General features: G+C 42.3%; 1 protein-coding gene across 1 annotated transcript in view; it reads left to right on the top strand.

The window, feature by feature from the left end:
* The window catches only part of C5 (complement C5), a 74962-nt gene that overhangs the window by 44198 nt on the left and 17905 nt on the right, over positions 1–12859 (top strand). Inside the window, exons 23-30 of the mRNA XM_006191801.3 lie at positions 864–953; positions 1939–2151; positions 2621–2696; positions 4829–4988; positions 6709–6804; positions 8127–8298; positions 10587–10792; positions 12200–12352. Of these exons, the coding sequence (XP_006191863.2) occupies positions 864–953; positions 1939–2151; positions 2621–2696; positions 4829–4988; positions 6709–6804; positions 8127–8298; positions 10587–10792; positions 12200–12352 (1166 nt within the window). The remainder of the gene's footprint in view (positions 1–863; positions 954–1938; positions 2152–2620; positions 2697–4828; positions 4989–6708; positions 6805–8126; positions 8299–10586; positions 10793–12199; positions 12353–12859) is intronic.

Genomic DNA, 12859 nt, shown 5'->3' with positions numbered 1-12859 from the left:
ACCAGGGACTGTGTGGGACTATAGCAGTCTAAAAGAGATGGTTCCTGCCCTCAAAGAGCTTTCTTAGCAGGGCAGTAGGAGGGGGAGTCTGTCTGTGGTGACGCCGTGGGGTCTGCAGTAAAACTTCCTGAGTTCAGATGCAGCTTCACCTGCACTAGCTCTGTGGCCTTGAGCAATTTGCTTTCTAAGCCTCAGTTTCCTCATCTAGAAAATTAAAGTAATAATAATAGACCTAGCACACAGGGTTGTTTGTGAGGATCCAGTGTGACAATGCATTTAAAGAACTTAGCAGAGTGCTTGGTAGTCTACCAGGAGAATGATAAATGTTATCACTTTTATGAAATAAATCAATGGTTACAGTAGAAAATGCTCTGATACAGGCATGCTTAAACTCTGTTATTGTGCAGAGAGGGGAAAGTGTCTCATTTAGACAGACAGGAGAAGGTGGAAAGAATTTCAGGGCATGTTTCCCAGTGGAGCTAATCTTCACATTTCTTTGACTAAGGAATTACATGTTAGTTATTTTTAGGTTTCAGTTTCAAGAACAATTGTCTCTCTTTGGACAAAATGGCATGTTGCCTTTTACTGGTGAATAAGATTTTTATAACCTATTTGTTTCCTATCTTTTAATGACCGGGGGGCTTACAGTCAAATTTAATGCTTTATTTAAAGAGATTATATAAGCCTAGAGTTTGATAAAAATCTTTGATTATTTTTAACTTCCCCTTAAATTTTTAATATTGTTATTATAAAGGTCTTTTACTTTAAAAAGTTCCTTGAAGGTAGATATATTATAAATAATCTGCAGATAGTTTTCCCTCAAGAACTCTGTGTAAATCTAATAATTTTCTTTTAAATTTCAGGTGTTATTAGCAGACGAAAGGAGTTCCCATACAGAGTACCATTAGATTTGGTCCCCAAAACAAAAGTCAAAAGGGTTGTGAGTGTAAAAGGTAAATTAACAAGTGCCATTTTTATTTCTTATTTCGTTTTGTGTTTCAAACAAAAACAAATATTCTCATGCTTACTTTATTTCTCCTCTTCTCTACTCAGTCTCATTTGCAAATCCACCTCCAGGAGAACTCTGTTCCTACTCCCACCTTCATATCCCCAATCACTCTTCCAACTTGATTCATGTTCCCATTGTGGAGGTTGGGGGCTGTCGCTTGCCCAGGGACTTTTCTTAAATGAAGGTGCAGCTGCTTCCAGACTTAAGGGACTTTCCATGATCCTAGTGGCCAGTCCTGTTTCAGAGAAGGCTTTAGGACCTGCAGATGGTCCCAAGAAAGCAGCGCTGCTCTGCTAGAGTACCAGTACATTTGCAGAGTGGTGTCGTTAGTGGGTTTTATCCCTGGTCTCCAGCCTTTAAAAACTCAGTGACGTATCAAAATGATAGAATGTCCTGACTACATTTTATCTCAGGAAAACCTTGGAATCACAGAATGCTAGTACTGGAAAGAACTTTTTAAATCATGTCCAACTCTGTTGTTTTTTATATAAGAAATTGGTTTGCCTAGGATCTCATGATGAGGTATAGACAGAGCCCTCACGGCACTCATGGAGCATTCACAGTTCAGACTCTTTGCTTTACTTTAGGGATGTGATTGAATAATAGAGTTTATAATATCTAAAGCCATCAAGTTTGTGTGGCAACTAGTTGGCCATGTCCTCTATGCTATAATCTGCCCACCGTATTACACCATCTTACCCTCATATTACAGTGGTATTTTTAAGCCTGCCTCTGGTGTTTCTTTAAATCCATCTTCCTAACTAGATCCTTTTTTTTTCCTCTCCCCAGTTCCGAGAAGAAATTCAACTGCCAAGACAAAAAGGAAAAGATAGAGATGTTTGCTCTTATCTCTATTTAAAATATACTGTTACTCAGACATTAATAGAAATTTGATTGTATCTACTTTGATTTTTGTTTGTTTGTTTCAGGACTGCTTTTAGGTGAGATCATGTCTGCAGTTCTGAGTCAGGAAGGCATTGATACCCTTACCCACCTCCCCAAAGGGAATGCAGAAGCGGAGCTGATGAGCATTGTCCCAGTATTCTATGTTTTTCACTACCTGGAAGCAGGAGATAATTGGAACATCTTTTCTCCTAAGTCATTAACTCAGAAACAGAACCTGGAGAAAAAATTAAAAGAAGGTAAAAAAAAAATCTATTTCACATACTGTACATTAAAATCTCGTGATTTATTTACACTAATAGTTTAATTAAATGAATATGTAAGTTATTAATTATACAAAAGTTTACTTGTAAAAGCATTTCAGCCACACACACACAAAAAATCATGAGATGGACCCTATTACACAAATAAATACTGTTTGCTGTAGCATTTTGGCTTAACTTACTAGAATTCCTGGATGAGAGACAAGACACCTGCATTCCAAACTCTACAGAGCACTTCCTTCCTTCTTGAATGAGCTCAAAATGTTCTACTTGATAATTCCCAATTCAAGAGATTCATATACTTCCTTAGAGAAGTTCAATGTTGGACAGAGCACATGCTTGCCGCCCAGCAGCAAAGGAAGTTTGCCGTTCCCAGAGGCTAGTAAAGCACTCTGAGTAGACACGGGGGTCACTGAAGCACTGTTCTCTTCCTGGTGCCTCACAGGGATGGTGAGCATCATGTCCTTCAAAAATCCGGACTATTCTTACAGCATGTGGAGAGGCGGAAGTGCGAGCACTTGGTAAGTAGAAGGTTTTGACTTGCATTTTCATATGGTAGTTAATTAACTAAAGAGCAGCAACCTTAATGGAAACTCTGTTCATCTAGTTGCTCAGGCTAAAAGCCAGGTCATCCTCCACTGCCCTCTTTCTCTTACGAGCCACATCTGATCCAGCAAATGCTTTTGGCTGCAGCTCCTTCTCACCCATCCCAACACCCCATCCTGATCCAAGCCATTCACATCTCTTCCCCAGGTATCAGCATGGCTGGCTCCCTTACCTCCCTCAAGTCTTTACCAACAGTCACCTTCTCAGTGAGGCCTCTATTAATCATTCTGTCTAAAATCACATCTCATTCCCATCCCAGCACTTCATATTCTTCTCCTCAGCTTTCCTTTACTCTTTAGAATTTATCACAAACATTCTTACTTACCTCACTTACCATTTGTCTCACCACTAGAATGTAAGCACCTACATATAGTAGGTGCTCAATAAGTACTTATTAGGTGAAGCATCGTAACTTCCAAAATTCTGATGATTCGAGGGAAAGAGAGTCTGAGCTAATTAAATTCACATGGCAATTTATTTTCAAAAAACACTGTCATGCTTTGACAAATATTTAATAAAAACACTGTGAGAGGTGCTTTGTAGGTTCTACTGTATGACACGCTTTTAAGAAGTTTACAATCTGGAATAATTGACTTTTAGATTATGCCTTTTAACTACTGAGAGCCCCCAGAATTTCATCCTTGACCCCCTTATTTTCTGGAATCTCTCCTTGTGCAATCTCATCTTTGCCCATGACTTCCGTAACTTCTATGCAGATGATTCCCTAATCTGTATCTTGAGGCCTAACTTCTTTCCTAAGCTCCAGATCCACATTTCTAGGGGCCTGGGAGCCAAAGGCCCTTCAAACACACTCTGGGCCAAATTCATTATTTTGTTCCTCTGTTCCCTCAGTCAGTGCATAACCATACTCTGTACTTTGTATTCTGCTGACCAAGTTTGACTCCTCTCTTTCCTTTTAGCTCTACATCCAATCAGTCACCAAGTCCCACAGATTGTACCTTAGAAGTGGGTCTAACCATGTGTGAATGGCACATTTTAAAAGACACATAGACTCCTGGAGGATAACACCCAGGATGCAGGGAGTGGGGGTTGATGCAGACCGGAACCACCACAGCAGGAGCTGGGAACAAAACACCTGGAGAACAGAAATCTCCACAAGAAGATGTGATAGCCTCTCAGGAAACCTCTAGAGCCTCTGAAGAGTTCTGGGCTAGACTGAGTGGATGGTGTTCAGTCAGAAACATAGAGTGCTTGGGTCCCACCTTACATCCAACTTCATAAGTTCCTTGAGAGAAATATATATATAGAAGAAAATGGCCAACAACTGAATACTTTACAAAAAAATTGAGGAAGATACAAAAAGTACAAAGAGTGATATTCATTTTTAGAAAAGAAAATTAAAACAAAAACTTTGGAAGGAGGGAGTCAAGGGGTCTGAGGCGCAAGGGCATCTGGCTCCTGGGCTGCTGAGTGAAGGAATCAGAGGGGAGGAATGGAGGTATAAGAGGCACCTTTGAGAGACGTCAGTAGAGACTGAAATTGCTTTTAGACTAAGTAATCACAAGAATTAAAGCTTCCTTGTGAGGTGGCAAGTTCTGCATCAAGGGCATGGCACAAGGGGAAGCAAGATCAACCTTCCCACGGATGCTGGGGAAAGGAATTTAGACCTTGACAGGGATTTAGACTGGATAGCTTGTGCACATTTTACAGTCTGGAATTTTATGACTTTGCTCTTCCACATCTCATGTCCATGGGCCGCTGCTTTGACTCAAAACTATTTATTTCACCACTATTGTCTTTGACTTTAAGAGAGTAATTTCTTTATCATCAGGCATCAACTTGCAGCTTGGGTAGGATAATGATGTTGTAATCACAGAAGATGTGCTGCTCACATTTGACTGTTTGGGGAGGTCTTCCTAAAATCTTCCCTGCCCTTGTAAAATGGTGACAGCTTACTTTGGAATGGCATGTTTTAAAGTGTTCTTTTCTTTCAAAGAATAAACACCGTATGAACTAAAACACACTAAGTTGAAAAATAAAAGGGATTCAATATCTAAATGCTTACTTACTTGATTTTGTCTTAAAGGTTAACAGCTTTTGCTTTAAGAGTACTTGGACAAGTAAATAAATATGTAGCTCAGAACCAAAATTCAATTTGTAATTCTTTATTGTGGCTGATTGAGAATTGTCAACTAGAAAATGGATCATTCAAGGAAAATTCTGAGTATCAACCAATAAAATTACAGGTAAGGAAACCAAATGCACAGGTGAGCCATGGTTTTATTTACAAGTTTGAGCTGTGTTCTTATCCATTTTAGGAGGATGAAGAAGAGAGGGGGACATATATGCAGTCCTGCAAAAAACTTCTATTGAGTACAGGCAAAGAATTTGATGATTCGGGGTAGGTCAGATAAGAGAGATCTGATCTAGCATAACAGGCATTAGTGGGTCACAGTGCATAGGCGCTAGAGATCTCAGGAACATGTAAAATGTACTAATTTGTCCACATATGCTTGGTATGGAATCTGCACCTGAACCTCAGAGCCTCCCCACAGGTCTAGGCTGCAAGGTATTGTCATGAAAATGAGAGGGATCCTATTTATACTCTGTTAGAAAGAGAGATTGGGGTCAGTTTATTTAAAAGTACAACAAGGTGTTATTTGAAGTTGAAATACCCTTACATACTTATATGCTTGAATTACAAATTGTCTCCAGAGTATTGCTACAACAGCTTCTACTCCTTAGAATGTTGTTTCTGTTTTTAGGATTCAACAGCTTGTATTTATTTATTTTGCCTGCCCCAGTCCAAGCCATTTCATATCAGGCATGAGCAGCCTCCCTGGCTGACAGGGGTCCCGGAGTAACCCTCTGCTGTGCCAATAACAGCTTAGGACCCCAACCAGAAGCGGGAGCAATTGACATCATCTAGGTGCTGTTTGAAGAGTAAAATACTCTTCTTAAGTTCCCACCCATCCATCCATCTATCTGCATTCATTCAACAACCATTCACTGAGCACGTAAAACATGCAAGGGTCTATTTTAGGTGCCACGGGGGAGGAAAAGTGGGAAGGATGGACCAGAGACTATCCCTGCCACAAAGGAGCTCGCACACTGGTCGGGAAAACGGGTTATAAATACTAACAACTCTAATCAAGCTGTAAGTGTGTGTGTGTGTGTGTGTGTGTGTGTGTGTGTGTGTGTGCGCGTGTGTTCATGTATTTGTTCAATAAATATGTATTGAATGAGTACTAAGTGCTACATGGAAGGGACATAACAGGTGTGGTCACTGGGGCCATGGAGGCCACAGTCTAGCAGAGAAGTCAGACACTAAGTAAGTGATTTCCAGTGTGTGATACTGGCTAAGAAAAGGGATAGATGGTTTCTTTGAAGGAAGGAGATCTAACCTAGGTTGGAGGAGTTGAGAAAATGAGTTGACCAGGCTCCTGAGAGCTAAGTAGGAGGAGGGCAGGAAGAGTGCTCCAGGTGGAGCGAACAGCGTGCCTGTTATTTTGAGGTGGAGAGAGAAAGTGGTTCATTGAAAGAGCTGGAGCCGAGAGGGCTGAGGGGTGAGAGGCACAAAACAAAGCTGGAGGGGTAGCTAGAGGTCACTTCGTGGAAGGTCTTATAAGCGATGCATTGGAATGTCACTGCCCTAAGAGGAAAAAATATGGGAGCACAGAGGCAGAAGAGTGCTTTATAGAGGAAGTGGCATTTTACCAGGGTCTTGAAGGAGAGGGTGAACTTGAACATGGCGAAGAGGTGTGAGGTGGAGCTGTGGGGTGGGGAGGCGGAGGAGGGGAGAGGGAGTGAAAGTGTATACCTAAGACCTTTGAGAAAGGGCAACTACGCTGACGGGAGTGCATGAAGGGAGAGGGCCAGACGGGGCCCCAAGTGGACACCAGAGCCCAGTCATGTCACTCTAAGGACAGCACTTCACTCTCCTTTTCAAACATGTTTTATTTTTAGGGTACCTTGCCTACTGAAGCCCGAGAGAAAACCTTGTATCTTACAGCCTTTGCTGTGATTGGAATTAGAAAGGCTTTTGATATATGCTCGCTGGTGGTAAGTAAGAATTTTCTTTCTCCAACACTCCTTTATTTATGCACCATATGCATGGGCAGGGACTTGAAAATACCTTCAACTTCAGGATTGAAGGATTTCAGAATTGTGATAGGTGTTAGAAAACATCTAGTCCCACCACTGGTTGACAACTGAGAAAACTGAGGCCCGTAGGAAAGGTGAACCTCGCTGTCCCGTGTCATAGGCTATTGAATCGTGACTTTGGAACTGGAACTCATAACTTCTAACTGTGATGAAAACATGACTCCACATCCCCTGCTTCCTTCTCTTATCTCTGCTAAGTCTTAGGCCAAGTATGTGAGTGTCGTTCTACGACCTGGAATACAGAGCCTTGAGACACTGTATCATGAAACCACCGAGGGTGCCCCGTACCATGTTTACTGCCTTGAGTTGGGCTGTCTCATTTCCTCGGAAGCTGAGGGGAGAAAGGAGAGGATCCACTTAAGAGGATCAACATAGAAGGTGCCAAAGGTTAACAGAGATGAGACCGTGATCTGGGAAGTAAATTAGACCTGTCCTTCAAACCAGCCTGCAGAACTGAGATGGACGAGCCCAAGGGGATTTGTAAGACTTGAACCACAAAGTTGTTTTCGTTGAGTTCAAGAGAATTGTTTTTTATATCTACATATAAAGTCAACAAGACAAAATAATCAACCAGGACCGGTTCCCAGGGGCCTAGAGGAGCAGTTGGCAGCGCCTGGTGGTACATGAGTGAGAGATGGATGGAGCTGGGAGAGATGGCTCCAGGCAAGGTGTTGGCCACCTTGCTTCCTCCTCACCCATTTTTCCAAAATAACTATTTTCATTGTCTCAGAACAAAATAATAGAGACTATTTTCCCAACAATCCTTAGGAACAAAAAGCACTTTGGCAGTTTGGCTCTTTTTCTCTGCTCCTTATAGTCTTATTTAGTAAAGCTCCTTTTGAAAATGTGAATCTGTCTCAGCTATGCTGGGGAAGAATGAGGAAAGCCACGCCTGAGCTTGGTGTTCCTTCCCAGAGGCTAGGTCTGATGTGGGAAGCAGAAACTAAATGGGAAAACCTCTACAGAGGAGGGGAGGATTCAGAAGCAAAAAGCTTAACCCAATTTGGCCAGTCTCATTTTCGTTTTTGAGGTTATGCTCTGTTCCTTCTCCCAGAGGGTTTGCTTCAGCCAGACACTATCCATTTCCATTAGGTCACTTCTCTTTCCACCCTTCATCCTTCTTGTCTGCCCCAGGGTGCTGCAACCTGGGAGTGGTTCCCATCAGTTGACAGGTTGATGCTTGACAAAGAAACTTAGGTATCTTCTGCTCTTGTTTCCAGAAAATCAGCACAGCTCTAACAAAAGCTGAAACCTTTCTGCTTGAAAATACCCTTTCGACCCAGAGCACCTTTACGCTGGCCATTGCTGCTTACGCTCTTTCCCTGGGAGATAAAACTCACCCACAGTTTCGTTCAATTGTCTCAGCCCTGAAGAAGGAAGCTTTGGTTAAAGGTATGACTCATTCCTGACATTTATTCAGCAAGCGTCGACTAAGCATGTAGCGTCTGCTAATTCTGGGAAGGGGCGGCGGCGTGCAAGGTGGAGTGAGAAACAATCCCTGCGCTCAAGGAACAAGCCGTCACAGTGCAGTGTGATAAGCACTGTTATTCATGGATTTATTCGCTCCCTCAGCACATATCTATGCAGTACCTCCTATGCACCAGGTACTATTTTAGGCTCTGGAGATGAAGCAACAGACAAAAAAATGATAATCATCATCATAATCCAGGCCTTCATGAAACTAACATTCTAGCTAGAGATAAATATGATAAATAAGTAAAACACTGCATATAGTGAATAGGTTAGTGGTGACTGATATAAAGGAAACTAAAGCAGGGGAGGGAGACACGGCCAAGGGGGCGATGTGTAATTGTAGATGGGTGAGGTGAGGCTTAACCTCACTAAGGAGATGGTATTTGAGTCAAGACCTGAAGGAGGTGAAGAAGTGAGCTGGTGGCTCTCTGGAAGGGTGTTTCCTGGTGGAGAAACAGCTTGTGCAAGTGCCTGAGGTAGGAGCATGCCTGGTGCTCCAAGAAGGCAAGGAGGCCAGTGTGGCTGGAGAGCAGTGAGATGAGGGGTAGGAAGTGATGTCAGGGAAGGGAAGGGTGAGGGAGTGCCATGTAACCCTCGGAGGTCGTTGCAGGAGCTCTGCAGGACTCCTGTGACAGTTGTGCGACGTACAAAGCACCCAAGCAAGCAGGTGAACTGAGGCTGAAATCCAGCCTGTGCTCCGCTCCCCCAGCCATGCACCCCAATTTGGGTCAGCTTCTACTCAGCACGGTGCTCCTGTCGCAGTGATATCAAGGTGCTGTAGGCACCAGTGGGAGCCTCAGAACCTTACCTTCTACTTCAAGTGAGAAGGGAAGCCATTGAAGGATTTTGAGCAGAAGAGTGTATGACCTGGCTTATATTGTACCAGGCTGACCGCGAAGGGATGTATTTCATTTTGAAGAATAAAGATATTGCTTCCTATGGATCATGAGTAAGGAAACAGAGAGGAGCATGGGCCATTGGCCAACGTGCCTATTCCAGCACCAGCATGATTGGGCACTTCTGAGCCCTCTCCTGGCTGAGGTTTCCTAAAAGTTTAATAAATCTTACATGAGGTTCATCACTAATCTACAAAATTTGACTTCTGTCATCATTTAAAAATGACTGAATCTTAACAAATACCTCAAAACCCACTTGTATAATACTTTTTAAACAACACAAAAGAAATGTCTTGGGTATTATAAGAAATGGATCATAAAGTCATAGAATTTAAGAGCTAGAAGGGAATTTAATCATTCAACTAATGTTTGAGCTGGATGTATCTTGAAAAACCCAGCCTTTCATTCTAAATGCAGCCTCCAGGAGGGAGGGCTTTGGACTTTTTGTCCAAAGTCGTGCAAATAATGGAATTCTGCATTGTCAACGGACACATCAGAATTTTGACTAATCTTCAAAAATGATTTCCAAATATGCTTTACTATTTTTTAAAGATTATTCTTCAAAAAGGACTTGTGGTGACAGCTTTAACTTACTAGAGCAATAAATAAATAAATAAATAAATAAATAAATAAATAAATAAATAAATAAATAAATAAATAATTTAGAAGCTAATTTATGGAAAGTGCTGCATATATGACATTGTCTTTAGTGTTTTAAACTGGGAGTAGGGAACAGAAGACTAGACTAAGGCTCTGGGTGTGATCGCATAATTTCCAGGATGTAGACTTTATTCTGACAGGGAGAAAAGTTCTCTAATTTATTTTGTAGTGTTGATAATGACAATAAGCCTTTGTATGTGTTTGGTGCTTTCTGGTTTATAAAAACATTTACATTTGGTATCTCACTTGATTTTCACTGCAAGAAAAAAAGTACCATCTACACTTAAGGAGACTGAGTCCCACAGAACTAAAAGAATTTGCCCAAGTTGACAGGCTCAGTTAGTAGCAGAGTAGAGCCTGGAACCTAGGATTACTAATTCCCAATTTTCTGCCCTTTGCACTCTACCATACTACCCCTCCCTAGGACACGTGGACGTTCCATGCTGACCTTCCTAAATAAAGACAAGCAGCCCTGTGTTAAGGGATCTTGTTTTGCATTGGTCACCTTGAGAAAGTTCTTCTTACAAAAGAGCAGGAAGCTTCTGGAAACCAGAAGGCCACTACCAGAAGAAATGTCTAGAAACCTGCTAGAATTGTTATGCCAAATCCACATCCTCATCATATTAACCAGTGTGATTTGTTGATGTTCAGGCAATCCACCCATTTATCGTTTTTGGAAAGGTAGTCTGCAACAGAAAGACAGCTCTGCACCTAATGCTGGTACAGCGCAAATAGTAGAAACCACGGCCTATGCCTTACTTACCAGTCTGAGCTTGAAAGAGATGAATTATGTTAACCCAATCATCAAGTGGTTATCGGAAGAGCAGCGGTATGGAGGTGGCTTTTATTCAACCCAGGTAACATTTCTTTGTCTTGTTTCATCCTCCAGGAGACATTTTTAGTGCCTCCCACACCACGTTCCATACTCCTTGTGGCCTCCATGCTTTTGTCACCACACAGGCAAACCACAGATATGAATAAATGACTAGCATCAAGAACCCTAAGAGATTATCTGCACTGACACCCTCATACAGAGGAGGAAGTCAGCCCCAGGAGAGTCATTTGGAGAGTTAGTGGCAGAGCCAAAATCAAAACTCATGTCTCGTGATTCTAAGCCCAGTACTTCCTTTATGATTCTTAATTACCATGGAGGGCTAGGAAGGCTATGTTAAATCCTATGTAATAAACAGTAGCTGCCATGCAAACCAAGGTACTGATGTTCCCTTCCACAAAAATAAATAAAAGCAAGAGCAGTTCTGGTTAATATGTTTATCTGTCCATGTACTAATGTAAACTCATTTGAGCATGTATATTTTATGTTATAACTAACTATTATGTGATGTATAATACACATCCATATTCAAGTTTATCTCACGTGTTAGCATCTTCCCTGTTCCCTGGATGTTTGGGCCATGATGGAGTGTGTGTGTATACGTATATAAAATTCAGGGCTAGAAGCATCCTTCAGGGTGACTTTAGCGATCGTCTAATCTGGAGGGGCAAATGTGTTTTTGTCATGAGTATGACTGGAGGCTTACTTAGCAGAAAAGAGGGCCCCATTCATCAGCACTGGCTGCATAGACACAGAGAAAAAAGGGTAGACATGAATTTGATATCTCTGATCTAGTCACATTTCCTAATTTCGTGGATGAGGAAGATGAGGTCCAGAAAAATAAAGTTCACCCATTTATTCCCTCAACAAATACTTGTTGAATAGTTACCATGTGTGTGCCTCCTCAACAGAGAGGATGCCAAGAAAGATATACTGCTTGCCCCTGTGAATCTTACACTGCAGTGGGGGAGGCCAATGATAAGCTATACATAAAAGTACTACAAACTGAGATGAATGCTCTACAAGGCAGAGGGAGGAACATTAAGACAGAGTGATGGGAAGGGGGAGCTTCTTTATGGCTTCACTGTAGAGGTATTTAAGCTGAGACCTAAGGTTGAGGAGATGCATAGTCATGGGAGGAGCTGGAGACATTCTGCAAAGAGCAACTTGCCTGAGGTCATGCACTCAGGACTGTGGAGAACTGGGACCTGAGGCCACACTTCCTTCCTGTTCCCTGCTAACAGCAGCATCCCTCCGGGACAGGGAGAGATCTTCCTTCCACCTCCTCAGGAACCCTTAACCGGTTTCACTCAGTCAGCTGGAGTTTAATCTCCAGGCAACGCTGACTTACGCTCTCATAAGAAAGGGTATTTGTAAAGAGGGAGCATGTAAGTAAGTAAACCTATTTTTGTGTCTTGCTGATTGTCGGTAGGATACAATTAACGCCATCGAGGGCCTGACCGAGTATTCACTCCTGGTTAAAAAACTCCGCTTGAATATGGATGTCAAAGTTTCTTACAAGCATAAAGGTGACATCTACCAATATAAGATAACGGAGAGGAATTTCCTTGGAAGGCCAGTAGAGGTAAATAAAGGACTTTTTATAATATTTTATAACTGGATGGGACCTTTGACATCATCTGCTCCACCCTTCTTTTACAAACGTAACTCTTCACTCCCTGAACATACAGTGAGTACCTACTATGTCCTACACAGGGATGCCTGCTCTATCCTGGGCACTAGGGGTTCAAAAGTAAAGCACAGAGAACCCTTGTGCTGTGGAGGAGACAGTCATTTAAACAAAGAGCGAAAAATAAGATCTTTGCTAGGGTTGTGGAAGGACAGAGGGGAGCCCTCCTGAGCCAGGCTGAGAGGTGGGAGGAGTTTGTCAGAGGTATCCGGGTGAGCTGGTTAAATCTGGAAGAATCAGGAGTTAGCCAGCTGAAGAAAAGGGACGAACATTCCAGATACAGAGAACAGCACACACGAAGGTTTGGCAGTAGAGTAAGAGAGAAGACGCATTTGGGAGCCTGCCAGTGGTTCCACCTGACCCCAGTAACACATGCAGACTGTGGCCACGTGGGAAATGGCC

Source organism: Camelus ferus, chromosome 4, assembly GCF_009834535.1.
Source record: "Camelus ferus isolate YT-003-E chromosome 4, BCGSAC_Cfer_1.0, whole genome shotgun sequence".
Taxonomy (NCBI): Eukaryota; Metazoa; Chordata; class Mammalia; order Artiodactyla; family Camelidae; genus Camelus; species Camelus ferus.
The sequence above is the reverse complement of the archived record's forward strand: the minus strand, read 5'-3'. Positions and strand labels throughout refer to the sequence as shown.